The sequence below is a fragment of the Platichthys flesus genome, chromosome 21 (genome assembly GCF_949316205.1).
Source record: "Platichthys flesus chromosome 21, fPlaFle2.1, whole genome shotgun sequence".
Lineage (NCBI taxonomy): Eukaryota > Metazoa > Chordata > Actinopteri > Pleuronectiformes > Pleuronectidae > Platichthys > Platichthys flesus.
The window spans coordinates 14,871,736-14,897,650 of NC_084965.1; the positions used below are offsets into that span (position 1 = coordinate 14,871,736).

Genomic DNA, 25,915 nt, shown 5'->3' on the forward strand with positions numbered 1-25,915 from the left:
AGAGCAAACGTGCTTATCGGCTCTTTTGGGTTTGTCCTCAGTGCACCCCCACCGTATAGTGCAGTGGTATAGGCCATGAGGTAGGGGAGACCTGTGAGACAAATCAAGCCTGTGACAGCGGAGCAACTTGAGTTTTATAACAAGTAAATACTGTTCAGAGGTACGTGATCTTCAGAGTACACACTTAGCCGCAGTCACCCGCTTCGCTCGGCAGTAGCGCCGCGTCCTGCCGAGCTGTCAGCGTTAATGTGCGGCAAATGAAAAGAAGATGACCATTCGCTAGCGATAGCCGAGCAGCCGTTAGCTCCCCTGCTAGCCGCTAGCTGGTGCCTTGAAACTGCTGGGGGACCCGAGCAGGAAGAAGTAGCATTTAGCTAGCTGGGAGCTAGTTAGCCCTCTTAGCTAGCCATCCTATTTTGGGATTGGCATCCCGCAAGCTAGTATCCTTAACTTAGCCGCATGTATCATGACTGGTGGATGGCTGCCCTTTGACAAACGCTAACGCTCCCCCGCTGAAACGCGGAGATCGGCGTGAGTGGAGCGGCGAGCCAGTACAAGTGTGAATGATGATGTTGCTGTGTTTTTCTCTGACGTGAAACCAACTGGTATGAATGACGAGAGACAACACAGGGCCCCGGTTCTACCCCTGGCAGGTGATCTGTGATTTGTCAGTCACACATGGAGAAGTTGGGACGTTACTACAGGCAGCGGGCTCTCCCGGTAGATTACACGGGATTGCCGGCTGGTGGTTGTCGTCTCTGTGTGCTCGCTGGTGCTACCCCCGTGAACTTGAGCACAATGTTGATCTCATCTGTTGCTGCCATCGTAACGCGAGCAGCTGTTTTGAAGCAGGCTGTTTATCACTGGACTTGTTTACTGTTGATGTTCACTTCGCCGTATGTCCCGGCAGCTGTGCAATGCACTTGCTCTGGATTTCTGCTCTTTCCGCGGCCCTTGTAATGTTCAGCTTTTATTTTGAAATAGTCATAAAACTCCCCCTTTAGAATCGCTTTTGGTTTCCATTGCAATTGCTGTGTGTTCTGACTCCTGTATCCGTGTGTTTCTGTTTCTCCCAGGGTGGAATTGTACAATGTCACTAAAGCCGCGGGTGGTGGATTTCGACGAGACATGGAACAAGCTCCTGACGACAATCAAGGCTGTGGTGATGCTCGACTATGTGGAGAGAGCCACGTGGAATGATCGGTTCTCGTATCCTTATGAAGCACTTGTTCTATAATAGAAATTTAAACTACTACATAGTTTCAGTTCAGTGTTGTTGATAGGAAGTCACATGGCTGCTTATTACAGTAAATCAAGTTGCCTGCATGTGTGAAGCTTAATATGTTTGACTTTAAACACCTAACATGCCTTATCCGGCTTAGTTTAGATATCTAATTTACAACATTTTTGATACTGTATATTTTAAATGTAATTATATATTTTTTTAGAGTTAAGTATTCATCTATTTATTTGCAGGAAACTACCAACTTGAACCGCACCACATCTTTATAAACTGTATATGCACATCCTGTTCATCCCTATATTTATCCTGAACTGTTACAACAGGGACATTTACGCCTTGTGTGTCGCGTACCCAGAGCCTTTGGGTGAGAGGTTATACACAGAGACCAAGGTGTTTCTTGAGAATCATGTTCGGCAGTTGTACAAGGTGAGCACTCGGAGACCGTCCCCGGTGGCCGCAAAGAGAAAAACGTTGTCTTCTCTCACACTGTCTGTGTTGGTGTGTATTTCAGAAAGTCCTTGATTCGGAGGAGCAGGTTTTAGTGATGTACCACAGATACTGGGACGAGTACAGCAAAGGAGCTGATTACATGGACTGCTTGTACAGGTAACTTTTATGCCTCTTAAGGCCTTTCCACCCACTTTATATGCTGATGATTAAGTATGGTCTTTCCTCTTTTCCATCTTTTTTAAATATTTTTCGTAAAAAGCTATTTGAAAACTGCTAAATACAGCAAAACTTTACATTGACAGTTTCATGATTTTGTAGACTTATTCTCAGTTTATAGCCTGACAATATGAGGACACACGGTTTCCTTAAATGCACAATTAACTGCTAGTTGTCTTTTTGTGTTGTTTGCAAAGTAAAGAATTAAGGCTACCCAGTGCAGAATGTTTGTCTACTGGCTGCTAGTTGTTTTCTGTGTGTGTCGTTTATGTATAACCTTTGCCATAAGATATATGTAGTTATCTTTAGAAGGGCTAACTTACTATTTGAAGCCTTCTTTGTGTGTGAGGGTACATAAATGCAGAGTTTACTAATTCTATCACAAGCCACAATATTCCGTCTTACAGTTTTTGTTAACTTCTTGAAAGTATTGTGTGAAGTGTCTGCAGACATTTGATGTGTCCTGATTTATTCTAAATCAATACACCCTTGGAGAGCGCTCAGATCTATTTTTATGTGTACTTCCACCCGACTGCCCGTGTATACTGATTTTGTAATTTATTATTGTCAGCGTGAGCAAAAAAGAAAAGCGAGGCTCTTGGATTTAGCGGTGACATGGCAACGTTAAGTTCTTAAAATAGAAAGTTGCTTATTATATTTAACAGATCTCTATGTATTCATTCTACTGTGTGTAAGAACCCTGTCAAACACATAGCGTCAACTGCATTAAAAACCACACTGTTAAAATGTTAAGTCACACTTATGCTGTCCAGGTTTCAATTGTCAACACAAGCTGCTCTATGTCATAGCTGTAATTTAGCACTTGCTGCTGGTGTATTGTGCTCGTCAAAGCTTCAGATGAGTCTGAGTGTGTCTGGTATAGGTGTGAAATTGACATCATTTAAGGTGGACTGTATCAGCCAGCCTCCAGTCGGTGTTTGGCTCAATACTGCTGCTGACATGTTTTTGAAACACACTTTCATTGTAGGAATGTCAACATCATGAATTTGTCCAACAAATTGTTGTCAGTGCATCATGAGCCTCCCTCATATTGATACTCGGGTTTGCTTTTATAAAACCTCCAGCGAGACAGACACTTGTCTTTCCACTGCTGCATCTTGAACTTTGTCTGTGAGCTAGTTGATGTGGTTCTGTGCAGGTTGTGCATACTGGGTTTACCAGAGTATTTCGTCAGAAACTGCTGCCTACTGCCAGTTAATGAGCGCAGTGTGGCACTACTACTCAGTAAATACGTGGGCTGTACAACCAAAACAATGTGCTGGAGTGCGCCATTGAGCTGCAGGCTTGGGTGTTACTCATTGCAATGCTTCCATCAACTTCCGAGTAACTCAAAGTTATTTTGGTTACTATATCAAAAATATACACTCGTAGTTCACAGATTCTGTTAGTATTATCTGAATAACCTTAACTGATATGAATTACCAGTGTTTGTTAAATAAAATTAGGAAATTTTAACTGGAAATTTGTTTTATAAAGGAGTATTTTGTATCAGCTGTAACAACATTTTTGGTACAAATTTTTGGTCTAAAATCATGAATGCAAACCATCAGTCCCTCTGTTTGCCAACGCCTGTTTGGAATCAATCCTGTGTCACTGGACATGAATACTGATATAAGGAAAAACATATAATTAAATAATATCAATTATAGGTAGTAGTCTAATGATGGATATCCCTTTGTCTGGAATGCCATATATAACACTTGCTGTCAGTGTAGATTTTTTACAAAATATATATATATATTTAGTAAAAATATATATTTAATAAAATGGGAGAAATAAGCAGATTAATCCTTAATAAAATAATTATCAGTTGCAGTTGAATACAAAATAGTTAAAGAGCTCCACCTCAAAGCAAATATAATTATAAAACCTCTTCTTACATAAATGCACAATTATTAATGATCTATTTCATAGCAATCAATTAATTAGGGCCCGAGCACCAACAGGGGCAAAAGCCCTATTGAATTTCATATGATTCTTCTTATTCTTATTGCCTGCCAAGTTAATTGCCTTTTGACGGCCTAAACGTGCTTGAAAACTCACCAAAGTTTGCAGAAAATTAAAAAATGTAGGTGTTCTGGAGTATTTTTAAATGGATTGGGGAAAATGACTCAACAGGCCCCCACGAATGCAGCCCCTTACTTCCTCAGGCGGTGTGACCGTGGCATGGTGTCAAAGTTTGATTATGTGCGATCAAACACAAGGTTGTTGTATCTGTGTAATTTCCTTGATCATAGATTCCTTCGATGTTTCAAAGGTGAAAGATTAATCCGATCTGCGTATTCTGGAGTAATTTGAAATGCATTGAGTACTTTTATTTACTTATTACTTATTACTTATTTTTAATAATACAGCTTTTACTTATAAGAAAGCAAGTTTTACAGTGTGGCGTTAGTATGTTTTCCAATATATGTTGACAAATAATAGTGCTACAGAGTAAATATACAGGTAATATTTGTCAGAAACTAATTTCTATCGTTACGTGAAGTCAAGTGAGAAAAATATCAAAGTGCCCAGTGTGTTATAAAACAGGCATTGTCACTATAATGTTGAAAAATTCTATAAATCCCTTCCTGACGGCCCCTGGTTCAGTCGCTTTGCTTTTATTACTTTGACACCACAGAGTGAGTAACTAAAGAATGAGCATCTCACATCACCTCTGTGGCTCATTGACCTCAGATTGCAACTGGTTGCCACTGGCAGCAGTATTGTTATGGTATTAATGTTTCTTGAAGCACACATTAGATCAGTGATTCTCAACTAGTGGGTTGCGACCCAAAAGTGTGTTGCTGACCCTTTTTCAGTGGGTTGTGTGCCTTTGCCTGGGCAAAGAAAAATGTAAAGAAAACAATCCTGTGCTTTTATGTTGAAGGGGATTTTTTATGCAGCCCAGTGGCGTCTACTCACACTCCTTAATAGCGTAACCGATCGTTTTGTTCTTTTATACTGTCAGGCCTCAGCCGAAAAAGAACACGAGAGATGATTATTGAATCGGGACATCACACCCGTTTATTTTCCTTCACACATCCAAACTTTACTCTCGACAGCACCCCCCTCTGTTAGAAACTCTTCAAAACAAGAGTCCCAACCAACACCCTGCTTATAACAGGAACCACACATCAACCTTCCATAATAAAGCCACTTAATAAAATAGCTTACAATCAAATTTTTTTACGCAGCGTGAATAGAATCAGTCTTTTTGAAACCACTTCTCAGTAGTTGGATTTTTGTATTTCTTGTTTGTTCATGAAAACACTGTTGAGTCTGTTTTAAAAAAGGCCTGTGTCTTTAAGATGCACTTTTTGGTTTTGAATTAAAAAGCAGCTAATTGAGTGTAAAAGGGAATATTTCCCTCTCTAGCATCGTCACCTGCTGCTCGTTTTAGTTTATCATTTAACTTGTTTTTTTTTTTGTGTTGGCATACTGTGATATCCTTTACTATAAATTTGAGAAGTTGATGTCCACTTCAAATCTTTGAGATACATTTGACATATTTTATCCCCTGCCCATCTTTTTAGGTATCTCAACACTCAGTTCATCAAGAAGAACAAACTCACAGAAGCCGACCTACAGTACGGCTATGGAGGAGTGGACATGAATGAGCCGCTCATGGAGATTGGAGAGGTACTGACTCACTCACTCACTCACTCACTCACTCACCTTTTCTCCTGCACATTTACTTCCACCAAACTTGTTTGATACAAACCAAGAATCTATGGATCAGTGGGATCCAGTTCCCAGGTCAAGATTTCACCTCACACCTCCAAACTACACTGATCTGCTCTAGGGTTGTCTGCAGTGCTATGATATGCTGTTTTTTAAATATTTTTCTTTCAGTTGGCGCTAGATATGTGGAGGAAGCTAATGATCGAGCCCCTGCAGACTGTCCTGATCCGGATGTTGCTGAATGAAATCAAGAAGTATGTTTCTCACACAAGCAGAGCCACGGGAGGCTATTTTCCAAAATCAATATGTCCTTATCTTGAATCCATAATTACTGTCTCATTGTAGTGGTAGAGATTAAACTATATAGCTCGTGCAGTTCTCTTTATTTCACGAATTTGGATTTTCATTAGTGCAATGTCTGATTTCCAGTCCTACACTGTTAATATCTGATCATCTAGTCTAATCGGGCTGCTGTGTTTAACCTGTACTTCGCACCATTTAAAAAAAGGCTGTGCTCAGGGATTCTGTAAGAGATTGGCGGCTAACAGCAGCTTCCCTGTGTTCTCCAGTGATCGTTGTGGAGAGAACCCCAACCAGAAGGTTATCCACGGGGTCATCAACTCCTTTGTTCATGTTGAACAGTACAAGAAGAAGTTTCCACTAAAGGTGAGACAAAAAATATTACATTCTCCAGACTATTTGTTTGGTGTTGGTTGAAGTGGAGTTTTTCTTCATTCAAACAGCACAGACGTTAAAATCCAAAGCCACAAATATGAAAACACACAATTCTTTCAAATAGATTGTAATACAACATTGCGCGTGTGTGCAGTCAGAGGAGGTGGAACACTTGTCTGCTGTGCCTCCTTGGCTGCTGCTAAGAGGAGAGATGGATTAGTTGTAAAGCAGTTGCATGGTACAGAGACGACAGACCCCAAAACGTCTAGATTCTTGCTTGCTTGGGTCGTGTCCCCGATAATTGACATAAGAAGAGACTCCCCACGTCCTCTATTTTCAAAGCATAATAACTCACACACACACTACTGACTTATTTTACTGAAAGATGACCCCCCCCCCCCCCATTTGAATGAAAGTTAAAAGTTGGAATAAGTGACAGTTCTAATCCACAAGCTGTTGTCTGTTGAGCATCCATATGCCATTATGCATTTTCATGTGTACTAAATCCCATGTGTTCCACATCCTTCTTCCCGCGTTGCAGTTTTATCAGGAAATCTTCGAAGGGCCATTTCTGTCCAAAACAGGGGAGTATTACAAACAGGAAGCCTCCAATCTACTGCAAGAATCCAACTGCTCACAATATATGGAGAAGGTAGGTCAGATGGAGACGTAATCCAAGTATGTGGAATGTACATAGAATGTATTGATATGTGGCTCAAACTGCCATGTAGGGCTGTTTGTTCCATTTTTTGTAACGCTTTTGTAAATGCGTTGCTTGGTTGACGTTTGTGATGACTGTGTACTTGTCTGTTGGTGTGCGTGAGTGTGTGTGTGTACTGCAGGGTCACATCGGGGTGGTTTTAATCTGAGTTTTAGCTGGACCATTAACCCGCTAAGGCTGCGATCACAGACCTCTGGGCAACTTCATCTGCCATAACCGATGCTTACTCACTCTCTCTCTCCCTCTCCCTCTCCCTGATCCTCTCTCGTTCATTCAAATCAGCAATAATCAGATTTCTCTGATAGATTTATCCCTCCAGCCAGTAAACAGGATCATCATTAAAGCTTTACCAAGCAGTCGGGCCGTGCACTTTCCCTTCCTGTTTGATCTGTCCCTGTGTTGACAGGTTTACATGAGCATTGATCTGACGTATGACAGTGAGAGAGCAGCAATAGACACTGTGGTAGAGTGCGGTCTCATCCAGTCAGGACAGGCTCAGACACTGTTGCTGATCTGACCCAGTTTTACGGCAGTAGGGAGGCAGCTCTCTGCGTCGTCTCCTTGTTTTTAGTTCTCCTCGTTTGTATTGTGCTCAAGTCTGTACGGAGATCAACAAGTTACACATGCTGCCTCATTCAATCAACAGCTGGGATTTGACGGTGATTTTTAAACCTTTGCTAGGAATGCAAAGTTACAACCCACTAATGTTTAAGCCATAGACAGCAATACACCACCTTTTCTTGTTCTCCAAATGGGTTATGAATGAAAAAATTGATGTGATTTATATATGTATGTACATGCGCTCTTAACTAATCATGAATTGACTGTACAAAGATTCAATGTTTTCTGAAAGTAAAAAATGGGGGGACATGATATCTAATTATCCTCTTAAATTTGATTCTAACCCTTCTCCTCCAGGTTTTGGGCCGATTGAAAGATGAAGAGGTGCGATGTCGGAAGTACCTGCACCCCAGCTCCTACGCCAAAGTCATCCACGAATGTCAGCAGAGGATGGTGGCCGATCACCTGCAGTTCCTGCACGGGGAGTGCCAGGACATTATTCGGCAGGAGAAGAGAGAAGGCAAGTCTGACAACGTCCTCTCTTGCCCTATATCTATCCTGCATGAAAGAAGTTAAACATTTAGTGCACACATTTCTCTGTAGAGCTGTGATCAAACCATGGTGTTGTTTTTGTCCAGACATGGCGAACATGTACACCCTGCTGCGGTCCGTGGCCAATGGGCTGCCTCACATGATCCAGGAGCTACAGGTTCATATTCACAATGAGGGCATCCGAGGCACCAGTAACCTCTCTCAGGAAAACGTAAGTAGTGCTGCGGTGTGCGTGCCTCGACTTGTACATTTGCATTTCCACAATCATGTGTTGTTGTTTTTTTTCTCTGTACCTGTTAGAGCTTGAAAAGTCTGCTCTTCAGTTACTGTATTACTTTGCTCAGGTTGTTGTACTACTTCAGCTTCAAAGTGATAATTAGATAATGCTACTGTAAAATGACTGAGGGAAACTGTGATCTTTTTAGTTTTTCAGAGGTTGTCCAGTTAACTTCACTCTTGTAAAACGTAACAATGTTGTCTCCGTCTCTCCTCGGTGCTCTCCAGATGCCAACCCTGTTCGTGGAGTCAGTGCTGGAGGTTCACAGTAAATTTGTTCAGCTCATCAACACAGTTTTAAATGGAGATCAGCACTTCATGAGTGCACTCGATAAGGTATTCAAGCATCATTGAACCACTTACTCCTAATTGACACTAGATGTTTGAAGTAATGTTAGTGGAACATTCCCTTTTCACAGCCTGTTGTTATAAATCAAGGTTTCTGCAGGGTCTGAAAAAGAATCAAATTGAATCAGCGTCATTTTAGGCCTTAAATACTTAAAATCTTAAATACGTGTAAATATTATGTCTTCAGTTTTGTCTGGTGGTAAAATGATTATATGACAGATGGCCACAGTCGAGATGATGTATGGGAAACACTGGTCTTAGATGTTAATTATGTTAATGTTCATTTAACACTACTTTGGTACCACTAAAAAATTTGTTATGACTTTTATATATAACTTATAAATAAGTGTTTTGCCAGCCTGTATAGTTTGTAATTTCTCAATGATAGAGATATTGGCACGCTGTAATAAAACTAAAAACAAGACCAATGGGTAACTTTGTCTCTAAAAACTCCCATTCGAATTTATCCCAGTACACTTGGCTTTGCTGTGGGAGTCAAAGTGGAAACTTACTGTCTTTGTTGGTAGTTTGGGAGATAATCAAGTCTGGGGTCAATGTAAATAATTCAGATATTCCTTCATGTCCGTCGTACTTGCTCTTAAATAAAACATTTCTTAAAAAGACTCAAATAAAACTTATTTAATAAAGCAGAACCCTTGTTAAATGTATAGAAAGTATAATTAAATTCTTGTGCTTTTAACATTTAATAGAGTTTTAACTGGTTTGTTGTTTTTTTCTCTTTCTCAGGCTTTGACGTCTGTGGTGAACTTCAGGGAGCCCAAGTCCATCTGTAAAGCCCCTGAACTTGTGAGTACTCACAGACACACATACACACACACACAGACAGACACACACACACACACACACTATTATACACAGTGCCTTGACCGGGTCATGTCCCCCTCCTGGTGTCTCCTTCCAGCTGGCGAAATACTGTGACAATCTGCTGAAGAAATCTGCAAAGGGAATGACGGAGAACGAGGTGGAGGACAAACTGACCAGTTTCATCACAGTGTTCAAGTACATAGACGACAAGGACATCTTTCAAAAGGTGACGAGAAGGCCCCCTGCTGCTTTTTGATAATAGTATTTAAACATCTTGAGATGTTCTGATGTTACAGACATTGACTCTTTCTTTGAATCCCACAGTTTTATGCCAGAATGCTAGCAAAGCGGTTAATACATGGTTTATCATTGTCGATGGACTCAGAAGAAGCCATGATCAACAAACTAAAGGTAAATCTAAATGTGTATGTATAAATTAAGACTTGTGCAATGAACATTCATTGTGTCTTTAACATTAGTAAGAGGTGGATCCAGTCCACGATGCAGGTGGGACTCCTGCTTGTGATCTTTTGTCCGGCCACAAGAGACATGCTCATACATTTCTCCACACCTCTCTCTCCTATTCTTTCCCTTCTTTTATACTCCTCCACATTCTGGCTCCTCGTTCCTCATCCTGCAGCAAGCGTGTGGCTACGAGTTCACGAGCAAACTCCACCGAATGTACACAGACATGAGCGTGAGCGCCGACCTCAACAACAAGTTCAACAATTTCATCAAGACGCAGGAGACGGTGGTGGACCTTGGCATCAGTTTCCAGATCTATGTTTTACAGGTGAGGAGGACGGAGGCGGAAGGTGTTGTTTGTTTCTGACTGTCCACAAAGTTCCATCCATTAACATACATGGGCCTTATCTAAAGATCACACAGGACATACAAAATAAATGACTGAAACAAAAATAGAAATGCAGGATTAAATCTGTGAATAGTAATTTATTCATTGAGACTTTAGACCTATTCAGTTTACACAGCTCAGCTCTGTTTCACCTGCTTGAAGGGAGCAGTTCACACAGAGTTCAGAATATGGGAGAAATTGCATTGATTCTCTTTTCCTGTTAAACTTTGCACACAAACATGGGATTCCATTACATTCTACGTGTTTCAGTATAATTGTGTAATGTTGTATGTCCAATTTGTTTGTAGGCTGGAGCGTGGCCCCTCACACACGTCCCCTCCTCCACATTTGCCATCCCCCAGGAGCTAGAGAAGAGTGTGCAGATGGTGAGTGTGCTTGTTGTTGTTATTGACAGGTTCCCTATGGATCACAGGAACATATTTTAACTTCAATTCTGTCTTCTCCTCCTTTTACAGTTTGAATTGTTCTATAATCAGCACTTCAGTGGGAGGAAGCTGACCTGGCTGCACTACCTCTGCACAGGTAAAGAATCATTGATGCTGCCTTAACGAACAAGGAGCGTCACAGCTTTTTAACTTTAAGCTGGCATGAATCCTTTCTGTTGGCATTGTTGTCAAGGAAAACATACACTAGAGGGCAGCGGTCTCTTACGGTCTTCCACGTATGCCTCACTACTGTCTAACTCACATTTAATTCCAGTCCCAATCTCCTCCCAGCTGTTCTACAGTAACGGGTGAAGTATCATATACATGCCTCTTGTTTCTCTTCAGTCTCATGTCTCTTCCTCGTGTCTCTTCCTCGGGGTCACTGCCCCCCATGATTTCCGGCGGTACCACTATGTTAAGTCAGTTTCATCTGTAAGCTTTCAGAAGACGTGCACGTAGATACATATGTAACGTTGAGCAGGAACGGAACTAAACATAAACACATTTTCCTAAAGTCAAATCTTGCATTAAATCAGCAACAAATGGCGGTTTTCTCGTGGAATTCCTCAGTAACACAAGCAGTACCAAAGCAAATACGTGAACAATAACGTGACAAATGCTGCTGGTTGAACAGCAAGTATATTGCAGGCCTAAAGCTCTAGATTTAAATAATAAGCTTCACTAAGATGGTTCAGTTTTGTGGGTCACCCTTCAACTCTGTTCCCCCTTCCACCAACAGGTGAGGTGAAAATGAACTACCTGTCCAAGCCGTACGTCGCCATGGTGACCACCTACCAGATGGCTGTGCTGCTGCTCTTCAACAACAGCCAGACGGTGACGCACAAGGAGCTGCAGGACGGCACCCAGATGAACGAGAAGGAGCTACAGAAGACCATCAAGTCCCTGCTGGACGTCAAGATGCTCAACCACGACTCGCAAAAGGTCTGAACGGCCGAGTGCAACTGATCTTCAGTAGATCCCACAGAGTTCACATTTATTTGTCAAACCTAACTCTGCATTGGCGTGTTAATGTTCCAGAGAATGTGTGGCTTGTGTCCCCCTTCCATCCTCTACCCACCCACGAGCAAAGGTGATTATTTAAACACAGGTTGTCTTCCCCTCTTACAGGAGGAGATCGAAGCAGAGTCCACGTTTTCACTAAATATGACTTTCACCAGTAAAAGGACAAAGTTCAAGATCACAACCTCCATGCAGAAAGATACACCACAGGTAAGGTTATCTGTCCAACTCAAATCCTTCCTCGAGTTCCCCTGTTGCCCTGTTATCTGGCAGCGAGGCCGACGTGTCACATGTCTCGCCTGACGTTTTTAGGAAATGGAGCAGACGAGGAGCGCCGTGGACGAGGACCGCAAAATGTATTTACAAGCTGCTATAGTAAGAATCATGAAGGCTCGCAAGGTGCTCCGACACAACGCCCTCATCCAGGAGGTGAGTGGAACCCGTCTCATTTTAAGACCTTTGCTTTGATTTCTTCATCATTTCAGGCCCTGGTGGAGACGAGCAGGTGAATAGCTTGTGCATGTGCCACTCAAAGTCTTGTCAAAAGGATTTACGGGGAATTTGGTAACATGAGCTGGGATTAGGTTTCTATTGGAGGGGGGGTTGGAGGCCAGGGCACAAAAACAGCTTGTACCCTTGGCCGAACAAATGGTCTCTTTAAATAGACGTATAAAGTAACAGGTGATCAGAAGGTGCAGGTAGAGGAAATTCCATAAACTGATCATGTGCACGAATTAATCCGTATAGAGGGAATCATGCAGAGTTCATGTGCTGGGGGGAAATTCTCTGGGGGTGAGGTAACACTGTTGTGACAGAGGGTTGAGTTAGGAATGATGTTCTCCACTCCTGGGACCATGTTGGAGCATGTTGGCAGTGGATGCATCTCCTCTTAGTCAGCTGACAGCGACAACCCACACACATGTACGCAGCTTCTTCACTGTGATAGAGGCATATCTACAGTTTGTTTATCACAAGGTTTAGTTTCCATTTCCCCTGTGTACTGCTCCCTCACCCTCTTTGTGAACTTTTAAGGTTAACTCAATTAACAATTATTTTCACTATAATTGAATGTAATTGTTATTTGTTAAAGCAAATATTCAGTCTAAATGCAGAGATACTTGTTTTTTTTAAACATTAGCACTTTCATTGTGAGGACATTAGCGTGGTGAGGTTAGCATTTAGCTTAAAGTAATACTGTAGAGTGCAGATCGGGCCTCAGTTTCCTTCCAAATCTGACCACGCCCCAGAGAAGATTAACGGAGGACACAGTAAATACTCCAGTTAACATGATTCTTTACTTAAAAAATTGGCATTATCCATTATAATATGTAAAATTATAAATTACTGCAAACTTGATTCTATCTGCAGTAGATCTATGTGTCAGTATTTCCCTGTTTGCGTCCTGCTTAACTGTTGTGTGTTGTTTCTCGATCCTCCGTGTGTGCAGGTCATCAATCAGTCCAAAGCCAGGTTCAACCCCAGTATCAGCATGATCAAGAAGTGCATTGAGGTGCTCATCGACAAGCAGTACATCGAGCGCAGCCAGACGTCGGCGGACGAGTACAGCTACGTCGCCTAGACAGAGGAGTTGAGCCACGGGGCCGCCTCCACACAAACACTCACCTGCGTGACTGACTGGCAGATACAGGTTTAAAACATGAAAAATAATCAAAGCAACAGAACAGGCTCATTCATTCATTTAGGTTTTGGACTGTCGCTGTCTGCTGTGGCGCCGCACGGTGAATAAAGCAGGACCGGGGCCTCCATCTTGAAAGAAAAACAACTAGAGCGTTCATCGCGTCCTGTCAGACAGCCGGCTGACGCCACCACCCATAAGGCCCTGCTCCCAGCCCCCACCCACCTTCTGATTTTAAGCTGTTTACAACATCACCAGTGCCACGCACCTGTGCGTCAAACGAGAGAAAAAGAAAAATGCCTATGGCGGTTTTGAGAGGAAAGAGCTGATAAACATACAACCGGAAATAAAGGAGAGAGGAAAAAGAAAAGCGGGGGGGAAAGTTAGCTGTGACATCAATGACCCATTGGTGGCTTCACATAAAAAAAAACATGCTTTCTTTTCTCACATTTGCAGTTGTCGTGTGTTTATTTTTCTTTCTTTGTTAAATGTACTGAAGTTAGAAAAAAAAATATTGTAATAAAACTGGTATACTTACTATTGTATCTACTTTCAAATGTAAAGAAAAATGAGGTGTGACAAACATGATCATGCTGCTTGTCAAATAAATAAATAAAAACACTGAAGGGTTTTATTTAAACATTTCTGGTTTCATATTTGTTTGTCAGTGAATATAAACTCAAACTGAAATGTTATTATTCACACATTTTCATTTTCTCATGTGACATTACAATCATGTACAGTGAAGATCATAGTGTCCAATTGGTAACATATACGTTTGAATTCCCTGCTATTTAACATGTATTAATAGAACATAGATATGAGTTAACTATGATTTAATAACTCCACTTCCCTAATATTTGAGCCTCTATTGATATGCAGTGTTTCAGTTATAATGAAGACTTGTTTGTATTTTTTTTAGAATTGTGTGTTAATGCTTTTTCATGTTTATAAAGAAGCTCTTGTGAGTTAATACATTATTAAACACTTAGATTTTCTTACAGCTATAATACAATGTTATTTGCTGTTTGTATGCTGCTTACATATGTGAAATAGTGGTACCACAAACATGCTGCTAAACCAAACATCATAGATGAAAACCTTAAAAGATATTAAAACATTTCCCCACATTTATCTCTCTGTATAAGTTCAGACAGGATCAATTTAGACTTTTTTAATACTGACGGAGTTACTTGTGCCATCCTGCTCAAAGGTTGCAGTAACAGTACAATGAAGCAATAGAGTATTAGATATATGAAGAAAATGTAGTGAAAATTAAAATATGAAGTGTAAATGCAGAACCAGCGCATAATAAAAATAGGTTAAATGAGACAGTAAGTAATTCTTGACAGTAAGTAGTAATATGGAATATTGCACATGATACTAAACATAATATGATGCTACACATTGTACTATTGCACATTAAAAACAAAGTAATAATGCACGTACTGTTAGTAATATTTTTCCTATATATACATTGCATATTATATTGTATTAATTACTGACAATTTCAATTGTCACTGTTGCTCCCTTCATTTCTATCAGGCATTTTTTAATGTATAAATAACTTTATAATAGACACGCCTTTCCATTAGATTAAAAAGGTTTCTCTTAATCAATGGAAATATTGCACAACTACAAAATGTAAGAAAAAAAGGGGGAGCCTCTGATTGACACCTGCCCCGCCCTATTCAGTGACATCACCCTCATGAAGTCATGTGATTTCAGTCACATGATGTCCATACTAACTAAAGGTAAGATTCTGTTGGAACAGGAAGTGAACAGACTGGAGCTGAGCTGCCCCACGTTATCCTGAATCCACCGTAACATTGAATTAATCATTAAATATTAACGTTCCCAAGTGAAGAGTGAACAATTCTGAGGTGGGATTATTTAATAAACAGATTCCAGGGTGTAAACAAATTTGAATTCACCCTCGATACGCGCCATATGACAGCGCCTGGTCGTGACGTCACTCGCACATGCGCGCTCGCTACACGTCACCGGAGCGAGGATCTGTTGCCAGGTAGCAGCAGCTGTTGAGCTCACATCTGTCCTGAGTCCAGATGTGGCTCCTCTGTGAAGGAGATGGTCACAACGTGCTGGATCAGCTGGTTCCAGGAGCAAAACGCGCTGACAACCATTTTGTTTTCTCTCCGTATTAACCGTATGTATCTTATATGAAATGAACTTAATGCAGCGTAATCGCTACATATCGTATAAAAAATATCTAATAGTACTCTAAACTCATTTATCTGTACATTTATATATTGTTTGCACCGTGCAGGACGTTGACTAGGACCTCGTGGCGCAACGGTAGCGCGTCTGACTCCAGATCAGAAGGTTGCGTGTTCAAATCACGTCGGGGTCATTTCTTTTGATCAATTTATCCTGAATTACACAACAGCTACACTGATACAAAATGTATTTACACATCTTCTACTCATGTACATGGACTCTGATAATGATTCAATGGTCACACATCTACACCCACACATAATAGTACGAGGGTAACAGTTGCCTTTTGGGCTAAAAAACATGGTGGTTGAGTTGAATTTGACATGAAAGGAACAGTATGGAGACATTTTATGTTTCAAGGCCTGAGTTACATTAACGCTGTTAACCCCTGAAACTCCAACAGCCCTCCATCAGCATAGGGATGAATTATCCCTTTACAGAGATGGTTAACTTTAGGCCTGATCACAGGAACGATCATGTAACGATGATGTGCAGATGGACAAAGCATTTATTTTCAGGACATGATCTTCTCACCTCAGTTTACATAAAGGAGGGATGTCATTGGACATCACTGACCCTGACGTGATTTGAACACGCAGCCTTCTGATCTGGAGTCAGACGCGCTACCGTTGCGCCACAAGGTCACATGTTTCTTGTGCAGAGGTCTCCGGGTATAGTGACAGGTGTGACAGTTTTTTCAACTGATCAATATGTTGTTTGAAGAATCATGGTCCAAATGTAACAGCCAGGATTATCCACGAGAGTTTATTAAAAAAAGCTGTAAACATTTTGAACTGTTCATATGTATTGGTTAATGTTTGTTATGAGTTTTTGTATTGTCCAGAGTCACATCATTTGTGTCATTTCCGAGTTATAACACTGACAAACATTTGCTAAACAAGAACCAACCATCATTTCCAGCCACATTTTGAACTGGAGGTTGCATCGAGGGCTGTTGCTGTTATTATCACATTGAGCAAAGGTTTCTGTCATGCCTCTTTTGAAATATTTGGATTTACCCAAATGTCATGTGTAATCTAATATTATTCAGGTTGAGTTGAATATGCAGATAGAAACACATCTGGAATCGCACAGGGCTGTATGTGCTGCGAAAATACCAGGATTTCTATAACAGGTGAAATATCAGGATGTTTTCAATCTGAACATGTTTGTGTTCTTTCGCTGTTGGACTTCAGGGGGTCCGAGGAAACCGTGGGACAGAAAGAATATGCAAAACAGCAGCTGACAGCTTTTCCCCTAATCCGTGAAATCAGAGTGCTAAAGCTGTGCTAACACCTTTCTCAGCTCTCAGTGCACACGCTGCGACCAATCCCCACAAACACGCCAATTAAAGGCTCTGGGCCCTAATCCAAACAAAGATGATTCCTGGAGAGAAGAAGTGAAGACACGGTGCAGTTCTGCAATCCGGCCTGCAGGTGGGGCCTGTCAGTTGTTGGAAGGATCAAACTGTGGAAAACGTGACTTGATAAAACTGGTGTTAAATGATAAAATACTAAAAGCAGAACATGAACAGACCACGATCTTCCATGTGAGGTATAAGAAGTGCTACTCAGGGTTTTCATGTGCTGGTGCATTAGTCAGAGTCAGGGTTAGGAATGTTTTTATAATCTCTAATTAAATAAAATAAAAGTCAAGTTTGCTGTAGTGCTAATTGCTAATGGGAGACCTAAGGAAGACGATAACTAGTGTCACTATTGAGATACATGCAAATACTTTACTTTGCACCACATTGGGATAGTTATCAGAAGTTTGATTGAAGATACTTTATTTATGTGTCTGGATATAACTGCTCGGTGGGATTGCTGTTGCTCTGCTGTGTCTGCAACCGAGGAAACTTTTCAAGATCAACTATTTACTACATCTACACGAAGCCCTCTGATGAAGAATCGAACAAAGATGAAATTATAAAATAGCAGATGTGATTTAGCTTTGTTACAGTTCTGCAGGGAAACTAAAACTATTTCAAAAGCAGATTTTGAAAACTATCGTACATGTGATGTTGAGTAGAGCTTCATGTGCATGATACATCTCTTTATTGTGTGCTGGTAGTAGGAGGAAAGCATTTGGTTTTGTTTTGCTAAGTAGACTTCATCCCACTAACTGTGATCAAAGGCAAAGGATCATGGCTTTGTACTCATGGTTGACTCAGACCCATCTGGATCAGTAAAGGTGGTCAAAGAAAAAGACATGGGATTTCAATTGGACTATTATTGCATGTTTCAGTGAAAGGACTCAGGATCATCTAGCCTCTATCAAGCCATTTAAGCATTTAGTATGTGAGGGTGTAGATGAATTGAGGAGGCTTTCTGTCCAATGCATCCACCATGCATCTACAGACCAAATTGCTGGAATTTAAAGGGATGTCGCTGTTATCCTCCTCCTAGTTACTGCTGCAGAATATCGGACACTTGGATGACACCTCGGGAGCAGCATGGAGGCATTTTATGTGAATTTCTGATTTTTGGTGAACCATCTCTTTAAAGAGGATGGTTACTTTTCGGCCTCATCACAGGAATGAACAATGTAATCATGACCTGCAAGTGGATAAAGCTGAGCACATCAACTGCTCAACACTGCCTCATAAGTGAGGACAATCTGAACATCACTGACCCTGACGTGATTTGAACACGCAACCTTCTGATCTGGAGTCAGACGCGCTACCGTTGCGCCACAAGGTCACATACTCCTCAGCCAAATATCTCCTGTAATATTTAACATTTTTGGTTGAACCATTCCTCTAACACATGAACTGCTTCCATACAGTTATCAGAGGTTAAACCGCAACAAAACACCTCATCAGAATTTGTGTGGCAGTCTTAAATCCCGCCTTTGTATAGCCTCGCCTTCTATAAACCCCTCCTCCGTGCACTGCATGTCGTGTAAGACTAGATGAGGATCCGAACAAGGAGTCAACAATAAATCATCTCTGCGTGTAAGATACAACTTTTATGTGACGTTAAATCCGCTTATAAATCATATCTTCCTCTGAGCTCACTGCCAATTTCCCATACCCCAAAATAACAACAGTTCAAGACACCATCGACAAAGGCAGGTGGAATGACACGGCTGTAAAAGTGTTGCAGCAAATGTCACAAGTAGGAACAAATCTAATGTGAAGGCAGCGTTGAATTCTCCAGTGGTGAGGTGAGTGCTTGATGACAGAGGGGTTGTGTAGAAAGTGACCTGTTGCAGCACGTCTGCCACGGAGCTAATAATCAATAGCAATCATAAACTTTGTGTGAGAGTTTTGAAAAACGAAATTATAAAGTGCTTCAAAGATGTAAAGATGGAGAATATGAAAAGTAATTTCAGTGCAATTAAGAAATGGAAAGGAACCGATGGATAAAGAAATTAATAAAAGTCTAGAATAAACATAGAAATTATAATCAGAGGCCTTGTTTACTTCTGCAGCTCCTCTCTCTATTCAGAACAAGCCTGATGATGTGTTGGTGGAACATTTGGATTTCTCAGGTTTGATGATCAGGAGGAAAAAAGAAAAATCACCATTTTGTTGCACATTCGAAACACAAAACTAGACGGGTTCTCATATTCGCTGCTATACAAATGTATTTATCAACTGGACAGTCATATGGTTTACATATTATTGGATGTTTAAGTCATTTAGTTTGGAATTAAATAAGTAGAGAACAGAGGGACAGACTATGGCTCGAAGTTGAATGCGATGGAAGGAAGTCCCATGAATTACATACGCTGTTGCCCTGAAGATGGGACGTATCATGAAGTTGAATGTGGTGGAGTTGGGTCGCTCAGGGACTTTGAACTCACTGCTGGATCACCGGAGGGACGGGAAGACATTTAAAACTTTGGCAGCTTATAGATTCAAGGCGAGCATGTCTGGTTGTGATTGGACGAAAGGAGAGAAAGAGCTGGCGAAGGCTAAAGATAGAGAGAACTGTGCAACTGTTCTATTACTTCACTTTGTGTGTCTCGCCTCATGAATCACACCGACATCAAAGTTTTGCAGGTCTGGAAAAAGACCCATCATTTTCTAAGACCTCTCATCTTCTCTACTCTAAACACTATTCTTATGTCATCATTAGTTTTGTCTTATTATAGATGAACATTACCAAACTCTACAAACAGGTTTGTATGTGTTCCATGGAAGTAAATGTTAAATCTAATGTAGCAGAGATAAAACTGGTCCGGGCTTCACTTCTAGCTGGAGATACGGTTGCTCTCCTGCAACACTTCCATGTACCACACAAACAAACATGAAGCCCTTTTGGTAAATAATAGTTTTTTTTGATCGATGGTGCTGAATGTAGATGCATCTAAATGATGACAACAATGAGGCTGAGGATTGTTAAGAAATGTAAAGCTTCAAAACCCTCTCCATCATTGGATCACGGACCTTCTGAGGCCGCGGGTCAGCCTCTCTTTTTTTCTCACCTCTGTCTCACTCCTCCTCTTCCTCCCTACATTCCTGATGTGCAGTGGAAATACTATAATTTAAGCTCGGTACTCATTTTACAGCAGCAGTTTTGGATCATATGAATGAGCTTGATTCCAGGAGTGAAGCATTAACCTGCTCAGGGAAGTTCACGATTAAAAACGATGAAAATAAGCTGCCTTGACATTTCATTGTCAGAAAACTTTCAGCTGACAGACAATCTGTCAGATTAGTAACTATGCTGTGGGGATTTGTGCAAACATTTCTCAGTTGTAACCATGTTTCAGCGGATTCAGGTGTTGTGGTTCAGTTAATACACACACACATAGCACAGGAAAACAGATGTAACTTAGCTGTTACACCAGGAATATAAATGTGACGGATTAGCTCGTAGAGTCATCAACATGTTTTATTTTCAAGTTAGGGAGGTGCTCTTCCCCTGTTTGTCACTAGGGGGAGCATTGGTTATGTGGAAATTGGGAAACTGAGGGAGCAGGAGTTGCCATGGTGGATTGCCATGATCACAAATAGTGGAGGAGTTGAAAGAGTTCAGAATAGATCTAGTTTTTCACTTTGCAAATCCTGAAGCACATGGACAATTACATGAGACAAATCCAGAGTCCCACGCAGCACCTGTACAGATCAAGTTACAAGGAACTGTGGAAATACACATTGCTTTAATTGTAGAAGCCTTGCCCTGATCAAAAGGAGCTAGCACTAAGACCGGATATGACCAAAAGACTGATCGATGGATTGTCCCTCAATCAGATCAAGAAGAAACAACCAAACTATCAATCAGATGAAAAAATCAGCACTGAAAGTTGAGCAAAACACTTCTTCAGGATAATAATCATTGAAGCCAACTGATATCTCAAATGGAGGGACAGTGGGGGGTCTGCAGATGTGGCCGATGTGTTCATGTTCACTCATTTGGATGACATTGGCTCATAAAGAATCAGAGCTGCAGGGAGTGAGGGAAGCTCAAAAGAAAGGTTGCAGCTTTTATCAGTGAATTGGGTCATAGTGTGGATCCAGCCCTGGGCTCATGTCTTATCCTGCACTGCAGTTCAATAATAAAGAAATCTGCATGACATTAATACACTTTATTGCTATAAGTATATTGAACGTGTAGCTCAGTCAAATGCAGGTCGGTCTCAGCAATGCTGGTCTCAGCAGCTCCTTTGAAAACAAACTATATACAGCTCATAACACATATACTCATTCAGTCTATCTCTGAAATTCAACATCTGTTTTGAAGTTCCAAGCACTGACTCACCCAGGTAGTCACACAGACACATCATGTCCAAGCGTAGTCATACCTGCATCATGCTTATTGCAAAAGACCTGCAGTGTGTAAACTGAGCCTGGATCAGGGGGTTTAAACCCAATCTCCCACACTCAAGAATGAATAAGAAACTTTGATTCCAGAGTTAGATCACAGACTGAACCATCCTGAGCCAGGTCCTGTTGTTCTGTTGTTGTCCGTACCTCCAGGTACAGTTTAGAATTGATTTCAAAGTATCACTACTTGTTCACAAGGCCCTTAATGGTGTGATTCCCAGATACAGTTCTGACCTGCTCACTTATTATAGCCCTCAAATCAGGTAAAGGTGAATTAAGTCACGTTATTTTATTTTTCTGGCACAAACTGTCTGACCTGAGATCTACTGCAAGTGTATCGTCTTTTAAAAATCAAACTTAAATCATTTCTCATGCTTTTGGTAGATTGTGTTTGTGTGTGTGCGAGCGTGAATACCTCAGTGAGAATATTTATTTAATGTATGTGCTGTATGGGTGACTGTATTTTCTATCTCACTTGATTAATGTTTTGTATGTTTGACTACATCTGTATGAAAATTGCTGTACAAATAAAAAAATGTTGATTGTTTAATTGATTGATAAAGTATTCTATCAACCCATAGCAGCTGCCCCATAAATGTGTATAAGATGATAGATAGATAGATAGATAGATAGATAGATAGATAGATAGATAGATAGATAGATAGATAGATAGATAGATAGATAGATAGATAGATAGATACATACATACATACATACATAGATACATATATAGATAGATAGATATATAGATATATAGATAGATAGATAGATAGATATATAGATATATAGATAGATAGATAGATAGATAGATGGATAGATAGATAGATAGATAGATAGATATATAGATAGATAGATAGATAGATAGATAGATAGATAGATAGATAGATAGATAGATAGATAGATAGATAGATAGATAGATAGATAGATAGATAGATAGATAGATAGATAGATAGATAGATAGATAGAAAGAAAGACACTTAATTTATACTTTGATAGCCCTGAATGACATTTAGGAGAGGATTATTTTCATGAGGGTTATTATTGCACCCCAGGGTGTCTGTTCGGCTGTTACTAAAATGTTATAGATCTTATTTAAATGTCTCTGTGGTTCTGTTATCTAGAAGATCAGCAGTGATAAAAGCTTATTGAAATTGAAATGTGGTTTAACAGGGTAAAATGTATTTAATGAAAATAACCCTCAGTGTCAACAAAGACCTATTTGCACACAGGATTTAGACTTATGAAGTGTTTCATTACTGCTCCTACACTCAAGCACACATCTATCATGCAGGTAGCAAAGCAGCGTCTTACGCAACTTTTGTGATGTGAAGGCAAAGCGACGCAAACAGGTTGTCGTCCAGCTCCGCCGTGCACGGTGCTGGACGTGCACTGGGAACATTCCTGGTGCGTGCTCCAACATGTGGGCGCACTCGCAGTGTGTGTGTGTCAGCGCAGCGGTGCGCTCCCGCGGCGGAGAGTCAGAGAGAGAGAGAGGCGGTTTAGTTGGGAAGTTTCTGCGAGTGAGTCAACGCGGCGCAGGGAGGACGACACCCAGCAGTGGATCTAACGCCGGACCCCTCTCCTCCAGCTCGGACACAGAGACACCTTCACCCCGGCGTCTGCACACCAGCTGCTGGATCTAGTTGTTCACCTTTACGCACAGTTTGGGGATGGTTCTTTTCGCCCTGACGCGGCTTTTTCCTCATTGGGATTAACGCGCCGGCGAAGGAGGAATGAAAGTGACCGTGTGTTTCGGGAAGACCCGAGTGGTCGTTCCGTGCGGGGATGGGAATATGAAAGTGCACAGCCTCATCGAGAAGGCGGCCATGAGGTACAAAAAGGCGATAGCGAAGGTAAGTCCCCCCCACTCGCTTTGCTTTTGTAATGTTTCCACCCTCCGGGGTGCGCAGCGTGATCCTCTCACACTGGCGCCTCAACATGGCGCTTTCACCCGGACTGGAGGCAGGGAGAGAGCGGGCTGAGGAGAACCGGCCGGCTGCCACCTGGAAGGAGCCAGAGGGGGTCCCCCAGTGGACCTTGGAGGGAGGGCATAGGGGGATGTGCACGTGGATCGTTCCCAGTCAGTGGGAGTAGTAGTGGAGGGAAAGTACGCGTGAGTGCGCTGAGATCCTCCAGAGAGTGTTGAGCAATGACAGGGAAATGGGACGCAGCCAGGACTGTTTGTGGTGTAACTGCAGAGCATATCATCACAGTAAAAGCATCCATGCAACCAGGATATCCATATTTGAAAACAGGGATTTGGCAAAGACATGTTCATTAAGATATTCTGTGAATTCCTAGATATAGCAAACACCTTTTTAATCTTTTTGTGTGCATCCATGTCTTCACATCCCAACACACCTGCTCAGTTTTATGGAAAAGGGGCAAACTAGTCCCTTGAATCTTCAGGAGAAGGCTTTTTCATGAAACGTGAAACCTGCCACTCCAGTTTCCCATGTTCACATGTATGTCACCTGAAGATACCCATGCCTATATAATGAGTATCCTGTCTACTGAAACACAGCTTTGCACTCTCTACCCTTCCCACCACACGCCTAGATTAGAAAACAGGTTTTGAGTTCATCCAAGTTCTACCTATGAAATGATGGAACGCATGACTGTGTGAAACCCCTGAGCCACATTTGCACGAACACGGAGGAGGACACTGATTTCTTTTTCCTCTGTGGGTTTGACTTAAAGCTCAGTAAATGAGTAATGAATGAATTAAAGTTTGGATGTGTTGCCAAGGTTACTGAGGTTGGAAATACATTGATGGGCTTGTGTGTGTATTGCTGTCTTCTCAGTATTTAAGCTTTGGAAAACTTTTTGGCATCTTTTTCTTTCTAGAGAGAATGGCCTTCAGCAAAGGGTTGACCATAATTTCCGTGTTCCATGTTTGATGCAAGTTCTGTACTTGTTCCGGTCACACGAACATGTCCATGGTTAATATTACTCTGTTTTTGTTTGGGTTTTCAAACTAAAACTATATGATTCCATCATAATTTTGGCTCCGTACAAATTTAATCCCCGTCCATATTAACACAACGGAAGTGCGTTATCATGTGACTACACATGTACGTACCAGTGTACACAAGAAATGCTTTAATGATGGCTTGTCTCTTAATGTAATCAGTTTCATCATTGCAAAATGCAGAATCAAACTGCACAACAGCTGTTAGCAAAGAAAACTAGGTCAAAAACACCTGCAATTTACTTTCTACCTGAGCTGAGGAGTCAGAGAAGGCTATGTGACCGAAAGACCCAATCAGCAAGTGGTTGTGTGTGTCTACGTCATCATTTCCAAACATCTCCGTTTGTGCCTGTCCAAACTAAGATGAAGCCCAGAGTTTTCAAAGTAAGACGCAGCCATGGAGTTTTCAAAGTAAAACAGAGCCAACAGCTGGATAAACTGAATATTGTCTGTTGCACCTCAGTAGATTCTTCCACAGAGTGCAAACATTGGGAAAGCACTGTATGTCAACATTAACACTCATTCTTGAAGAGCACTTCCTCCTTAGATACACACCAGCAATTACACACACACACACACACACACATACACACACACATTCTCCCGCTGAATGGTTATCCATGGTTCAGCAGAACAAAGGCGACTGGTCCATTGATCCATGCAGTGGTACTGTAAATGTAGAAGTGTAGGCTTTCCCTCTGGAGAACGCTTGGCTCCAGGTCAACACTAACTATTTTATTGCAGACCGGCCAAGACCTTTGGACTACTGGAAGACGTAATCACACTCAGGTTCGCTGGAGATTTATGCAGTCTTGCAGCTGAAAGCGACATAGTCAAGCATTATATCTAAAAGTGCAAAAGTTGAATTTTTATGAGTTGATTAAACGTAAAAAAAAAAGAAAAAAGATCTGCTTCCTAAGAGTCATTGCAATATAACAGCAGTCATCTAAGGTGGTTCAGCATTAGCATGAAAAACAGAGGAGCAAATGAAAGGGAAATTCATAAGCCTCAGTCTGTCACATATGTAGTTTAGTTCATTCAGGAAAAAACACAGACACATTGCAGACTATTAGTTGTGGTGCAGTTTGTGTTTACGCTGACATTTTTTAAAACAAACCAAGACATGTAGAAAAGTCATGAAATTATACAGACTCACAGGTATCTCATTCCTTTAATATACTTTAACTAAATGTTTTTAAGAAATAAGGAAAATCTCTACAATTGCAAAGCCATGGGAACCTAATTATTATAAATATTCATAAATATATACTGTTTATAAGTCATGCTAACATCATAACAAAGGACGCAGCTGTTCACATGGCTTTGGAACAGGTGGAAAAGTGGATTCAGCTCAGCCATCATAAACCAGACTTTATGGGTTAATTTGACCTTTGCGCCTGTTCCACCAGCCCTTTAAATTGTTT

At 41.1% G+C, this 25,915-nt stretch overlaps 2 protein-coding genes and 3 non-coding genes across 7 annotated transcripts in view; 3 read left to right on the forward strand and 2 right to left on the reverse strand.

Annotated features, from left to right (window-relative positions):
- The first annotated feature begins 63 nt into the window (after window positions 1-63).
- Window positions 64-14,153, forward strand: cul2 (cullin 2). 2 transcript variants are annotated; one of them, XM_062379774.1, is made up of 21 exons: window positions 64-160; window positions 1,077-1,209; window positions 1,567-1,669; window positions 1,755-1,849; window positions 5,449-5,554; window positions 5,768-5,850; window positions 6,166-6,262; window positions 6,813-6,923; window positions 7,911-8,073; window positions 8,192-8,316; window positions 8,610-8,717; window positions 9,477-9,536; window positions 9,652-9,780; window positions 9,879-9,965; window positions 10,195-10,347; window positions 10,716-10,793; window positions 10,884-10,950; window positions 11,593-11,795; window positions 11,982-12,083; window positions 12,186-12,302; window positions 13,321-14,153. In XM_062379774.1, the coding sequence occupies exons 2-21, from the start codon at window positions 1,091-1,093 to the stop codon at window positions 13,450-13,452; spliced, it is 2,238 nt and encodes a 745-aa protein (XP_062235758.1). In that variant the 5' UTR covers window positions 64-160; window positions 1,077-1,090; the 3' UTR covers window positions 13,453-14,153. The 2 variants fall into 2 exon arrangements, with proteins under 2 accessions (XP_062235758.1, XP_062235755.1); XM_062379771.1 differs by lacking the exon at window positions 64-160 and adding an exon at window positions 514-531.
- Window positions 14,154-15,808: 1,655 nt separating this feature from the next.
- Window positions 15,809-15,880, forward strand: trnaw-cca (transfer RNA tryptophan (anticodon CCA)). Its single transcript has one exon. It is a non-coding gene; the product is annotated as a tRNA-Trp (tRNA).
- A 439-nt stretch (window positions 15,881-16,319) lies between these two features.
- On the reverse strand, window positions 16,320-16,391 carry trnaw-cca (transfer RNA tryptophan (anticodon CCA)). Its single transcript has one exon. It is a non-coding gene; the product is annotated as a tRNA-Trp (tRNA).
- Window positions 16,392-18,374: 1,983 nt separating this feature from the next.
- On the reverse strand, window positions 18,375-18,446 carry trnaw-cca (transfer RNA tryptophan (anticodon CCA)). Its single transcript has one exon. It is a non-coding gene; the product is annotated as a tRNA-Trp (tRNA).
- Window positions 18,447-22,954: 4,508 nt separating this feature from the next.
- The window catches only part of pard3aa (par-3 family cell polarity regulator alpha, a), a 338,263-nt gene continuing 335,302 nt past the window's right edge, over window positions 22,955-25,915 (forward strand). For both annotated transcript variants that reach the window (XM_062379666.1, XM_062379667.1), the window contains exon 1: window positions 22,955-23,373. In XM_062379666.1, coding sequence (XP_062235650.1) covers window positions 23,254-23,373 — 120 coding nt within the window. In that variant the 5' untranslated portion in view covers window positions 22,955-23,253. The remainder of the gene's footprint in view (window positions 23,374-25,915) is intronic.

What these genes read in the sequence shown, in the direction of transcription:
- cul2 (XM_062379774.1), top strand. Translation starts at nt 1,091, where the DNA reads ATGTCACTAAAGCCGCGGGTGGTGGATTTCGACGAGACATGGAACAAG. An exon ending in ATGTTCGGCAGTTGTACAAG is followed by an intron (nt 1,670 to 1,754) that starts GTGAGCACTCGG and finishes TGTGTATTTCAG; the next exon opens with AAAGTCCTTGATTCGGAGGA. An exon ending in CGCTCATGGAGATTGGAGAG is followed by an intron (nt 5,555 to 5,767) that starts GTACTGACTCAC and finishes TTTTTCTTTCAG; the next exon opens with TTGGCGCTAGATATGTGGAG.